Source organism: Talpa occidentalis, unplaced genomic scaffold (assembly GCF_014898055.3).
Source record: "Talpa occidentalis isolate TD23 unplaced genomic scaffold, MPIMG_talOcc4v2.1 talOcc4.8, whole genome shotgun sequence".
NCBI lineage: Eukaryota > Metazoa > Chordata > Mammalia > Eulipotyphla > Talpidae > Talpa > Talpa occidentalis.
The window spans coordinates 43,922,969-43,928,014 of NW_023605194.1; the positions used below are offsets into that span (position 1 = coordinate 43,922,969).

A 5,046-nucleotide genomic window follows, 5' to 3' on the forward strand; every position below is an offset into this window, starting at 1 on the left:
GAAATAGTTCCTTTCCACTCACCATGCCGCTTGATGTGTAGTTTGTTCTTGTTGGTTATTTTAGTTTTTTTGTTTTTTCCTCCTTCCTGTTGGTCGGAGAGTGCCAACTTTGGGGGTTGGGGAGGGTAGCAGGGTTCTGAGCTTTCCTCCCATCTAGTCCTCTTTTATGGCAACTTTCTTCTTCAGGTAGTTTGCTGGAGTCGTCCATTTATCTTCCGTGTCCCAGTTCTCACTGGGACCTGCCGCTTTTCCTCCCTATTAACTTTTTTTAAATGGGAGATCTTACTCACAGCGTTTACTCACCGCATATGGGAGCTTTCATTCTAGAATTCAGACTGATTTTCCACCATGAGGCTCAGAAAGAGGTCCGCAAAGGTGAGATGGAGAGAATAAGGATGAATCACAACCTCCCTGCCTTCCCAGTTATGTCAAACCTAAGGTGCCTATAGGGTGGAGATGGAGAGTAAGAGAGATAAGGGTAGGAGAAGTGAGTGTTCTGGTGTTAAAGTAACATATTCCAGAACCTAGACATCTCTAGACTCACCTGGTCCCTCCCAAAATCTGCTACAGCTACTGCCTGTCCCTCCTCTCTACCCAGAGCACCCTCCCACCAGCAGCAGCTGTGATGCAAAGGATGAAGTCATCAATTTGGATCTCCACTAGGCTGAAATAATGAAATCAGGGCATCCTCTGCTTATATGTCCTTGGCCAAGTCACTTCTCCTCTGTGGGCCCATCTGGACAATGTTGAGGGTGGTCCAGGTTTATAAGGGTAATTCCAGCTCTGACCTTCAGTGACTCAAAAGAGATGGCATTCCCTCTGGATTCCATAGGTCCCAATAATCCTCAGCTGGGGGAGGAGCCTCCTGAAGCCCTGTGCCTCCTGTCTCTGCAGCTCCATGGCCACCTGTGTGCTTCTCCAGGGGATCCTCCTCCTTCTGCTGCCCACACCCACCCCTGCTCTCTGCAACACCTTCACACAGTCTGAATGCAATGAACATGAGACTTTCGTGCCTGGCTCATGGCTGGCAGGGGAGGGAGTGGATGTGACCAGTCTCCGGCACTCAGGCTCCTTCCCAGTGGACACAACCCACTACCTGCGGCCAGACAGCACCTGCACCCTCTGCAAGAATGTTCTGCAGAACAACACCCTCCAGCGCCTGCCCCTAGCCCTTGCACACTGGCGTGCCCAGTCCTCTGTCTGCCAGCGCAAGGTAGTCAGAGCCAAGGTCAGCTCCGTTGAGGGTGTGGCCCAGGATGCAGCTAGCAAAATCCGCAATGACTGGAGGGGGGAGCTAGACGTGACTCCCAAGCCCACAGTCAATGCACGCATGTCCATTGCCGGTTCGCACTCCGAGGCAGCTAACTTTGCAGCCAAGAAAACCCTCCAGGATGAGTACAGCTTCACCAAGGATGAGGTGGAGTGTCAATTTTACAGGTGAGCTTGGGAGTGGGGGTGGAGGGGTCATAAAAAAAAGGTGGGAAATTTAGGGTGGTGTAAAAGCCCAGGAATGGCAGGATGGGAACAGAGACTGCCTCCACCAGGAGGAAACTGCAGGTAGAGTGCCCTATGGCCTTTCCCCCTGTAGTCCAGATCTGGAAGTGCCCAGGCAGAGAACAGGTAGAGGGATGCCTTCAGGCTGTGCCTGAGAACAAGATGCTGTTGAGGTCATCTCAATAACCCCCTCTTCTATGAGCACTGGCAGTTCTGTGGGGTATTTCCCGGATGGGACAGAGACAGGAGACCTGGCTGGATCCCTTCCACACTGACCTCATTCATCAGTGATCCACAATGACTTTGATCCACTATTTAAGTCCGACTCTGTGTTCGGCATTAAGGTTTTAGGCTCTGTTCTGGGCATGAGGACTCTAGTGCTGAACAGTTGCAATCACCACCAGCCCTTGGGACCCAGATCCCAACCTGAGAAATGCATGTCTCCAGAGTAACCACTCTGATTTCTTATACCAGGACCCCAAATTTCCCCCATGGTGAGACTGGGCACCTATGTGGCCAGAGCTGTCAGGGGTCCACGAATGCAGGTCCCAATTGAGTGGACAGATAGGCCGCAGCAACAGGACTACCTTCCAAAACCAGAACACACCATCAGTATAGCAGCATCCCTTTTTATAATTAGAAAAGAAAGAGGAAAGAAAAAACTATATTTTGAAAAGGAAAGTGCAAACTTATATACCAAGTCCTTATCACTGCAGGAAAACAGACAGAAAGGGTTTCTCTGCGGGCTCAGTAATTCAGTTGTTTAGGCTTTGGAGCCAGACCACCTGGGCTCAAGTCCTAGTTCAGCCACTTCCCTGTGACCTTGGGCCATGTTGAAGGAGTTATTGAATGGGGAAAATACTACCAACCACTGGACCTGATGTTTTTCTTTCCCTCAGTTTTAAACTAGTACACAACCCCCCACTCCACCCTGAATTCAAAAAGGACCTCAGGGCCCTACCGCCCGAATTCAGGAAATCCACAGAGACTGAGTACTTCAGGCTCATCTCCGACTATGGCACCCACTTGATCCGGTCCATGAACCTGGGTGGCCGGATCTCGACCCTCACAGCGCTGCGCACCTGTGAACTGGTCTTACAGGGATTGACAGATAAGGAGGTGGAGGATTGCCTGGCTGTCGAGGCTGAGGTCAGCATAGGCATCCAGGTCAGGTCTTCAGCGGAATTCAAGGCCTGTGAGGAGAAGAGGAAGAACAGCAAGATAACAAACTCCTTCCACCAGACCTTCCGGGAACGTTATATTGACATAGTTGGTGGCCACCACACTTCCTCGCCTGACCTGCTGTTTGGGAACCATGCCAAGCCCAAGCAGTTCTCACAATGGGTAGACTCACTGAAGGATACCCCAGGCCTTTTGGACTACACCTTGGAGCCTCTGCACGTGCTGCTAAAGAGACAGGACCCCCACCGAGAGGCCCTGAGGCAGGCCGTGAGCAAGTACGTGTTGCACAGGGCTCGCTGGAGGGACTGCAGCCGGCCCTGCCCTGAGGGGCAGCAGAAGAGCCAACAAGACCCGTGCCAGTGCCTGTGCCATGGCATGGAACTCACCAACCACGGCTGCTGTCCTCGAGAGAGGGGTTTGGCCCGCCTGGAGGTTAAGAACTTCCAGGCGACAGGCCTGTGGGGAAACTGGATCACTGCCACAGACGCCTATTTGAAGGTTTTCTTCGCAAGGAAGGAGCTGAGGACAAGCACAGTGTGGAACAACAACAATCCCACATGGCACACAACGCTGGACTTTCAGGATGTGGTCCTGCCCACAGGGAGGCCCCTGAGGGTGCAGGTCTGGGACGAAGACAATGGCTGGGATGATGACCTTCTTGGCACATGTGACACAAAACCAAAATCTGGGTCACACGAGGTGAACTGCAACCTAAACCACGGTCACCTGAAATTCTCCTACCAAGCCAAGTGCCTGCACCACCTGACAGGGGATTTCTGCATGGACTATGCCCCCCAAGGGCATCTGGGGGAGCCTCCAGGAAACAGGAGTGGTGCAGTGTGGTAAGAACAGCAGGCTGAGGGGGACCGGAATATTTGGCCTAACAGGGTTCTTTTTTTTAATTAATTTTTTTATTTTTCACATCATTGTTCATTTTTTGAAAAGATTTGCTTCCCCCCACCCCCTCAGGTGTCGTTCCCATAGAGTTTCCTTCGCCAATGCACCTGTGCTCCTCCCTCCCTCCCTCGGATCCCTCTCCTTCCTCCTCCCCTGCCATATGTCTCTGATTTATAATTGTCTGTTTTTGCTTTGTTGTCTTTTGTACTGTTATTATTTTTTTTACACTGATGCTTTATTTGGTTCCCCTATATTCCTGCTATAAGTGAAACCTTCCAATATTTTTCTTTTTCCTTCTGACTTATTTCACTGAGCATAATGCCTTCTAGTTCCATCCACATTGCTGCCAATGCCATTAATTTTTTGATTGCTGAACATTATTCCATTGTGTATATATGAACTTACAGGTCTGCCCTGAATCTCCTTGTCCAAACTGGCTTAGCTCCTCCATATTCTTGGGCCCTGGAAATGAGCTGGCTGGGCCACACCCTACATTCACAGCTGTACAGACACGGCAGCCATTCCCGCCCAGCTTCTTGCTGTCATTTCAGACCTTTCTGCAACCCTTTCTAGTGTGGTGAATGCCTTATCATATTAAATCCAACCCCCTCTGCCCCAGCTGTTCTGTTTGCTCTATCTTCTTTGCCCACCAAGTTTTGCCTCTCAAAGGAATCATAAGTTGCCTTGACCTGTCTCCTCCACATAACCTGATACATAAAATGATGTGATGGTGGCAACTCTCTTGCCTACCTGTGACTATGCAGGTGCCTCTATTTTTCTGTCTCCTTTTCCTAATAAACTTGCCCTTTTAAAATGGAAAATAGGGCCTCCCCTGGTGGCGCAGAGGTTGAGCCCTGGGCTGTGAAGCTACCTGCAGCCTCTGCAACACCGGTTAGATCCCTGGCCACCGGCGAGGATCCCACATGGCTCACAGACCTCTCCTGCCACCCGTGCTCCCCTTAGCAGTGTATTTCGTCAGTCTGTCTGTTCTGTTCCCAGCTCTGGCTCTGGTGAATTACTCACCCTCTCGTGCTTCTGACTATACCTAGTGCTTCGATAAATAAATAAATAAAATCTTTTAAAAAATAAAATGGAAAATAAACAAATAAGTGTTTAAAATGATGTGATAGTGACGACTGGAGCAACAAACAGGGCGCTGAGATAACCTTCTGTTAGCAACCCTATACAACATGACTAGCAATTCACCACAAGGGCAGGCAGATAATATAAATAAATTGCCTTTTTTCTTTTGTGGGAACCCAAAATACTTTGTGCCCATAACTCTATGATTTGAGAAACAACAACATACACTTGGTGATAAATGGCAGTGGACATTCATGTCCCAGCTGGTGACAATAGGGACTATGCAGACTATGGTGAAGGGAAGAACATCTCTAAAGTTTGGCCTGCAGCTCTGCATCAGCACAACAGTCCCTTGCAGAGTGTGAGCCCATGATTTGCAGCCTTCCGGCT

The 5,046-nt window shown here is 49.9% G+C and overlaps 1 protein-coding gene across 1 annotated transcript; it reads left to right on the plus strand.

Annotated features, from left to right (window-relative positions):
* The first annotated feature begins 829 nt into the window (after nucleotides 1–829).
* On the plus strand, nucleotides 830–4,635 carry LOC119233901 (perforin-1-like). The gene is made up of 2 exons (XM_037496587.2): nucleotides 830–1,437; nucleotides 2,394–4,635. The coding sequence occupies exons 1-2, from the start codon at nucleotides 899–901 to the stop codon at nucleotides 3,520–3,522; spliced, it is 1,668 nt and encodes a 555-aa protein (XP_037352484.1). The 5' UTR covers nucleotides 830–898; the 3' UTR covers nucleotides 3,523–4,635.
* The last annotated feature ends 411 nt before the right edge of the window (nucleotides 4,636–5,046 follow it).

Excerpts from the sequence above, each read along its gene's own strand:
- LOC119233901 (XM_037496587.2), top strand. The coding sequence starts at position 899 with ATGGCCACCTGTGTGCTTCTCCAGGGGATCCTCCTCCTTCTGCTGCCC. Across the intron at positions 1,438-2,393 it reads GTGGAGTGTCAATTTTACAG|TTTTAAACTAGTACACAACC; the intron begins GTGAGCTTGGGA and ends TCTTTCCCTCAG.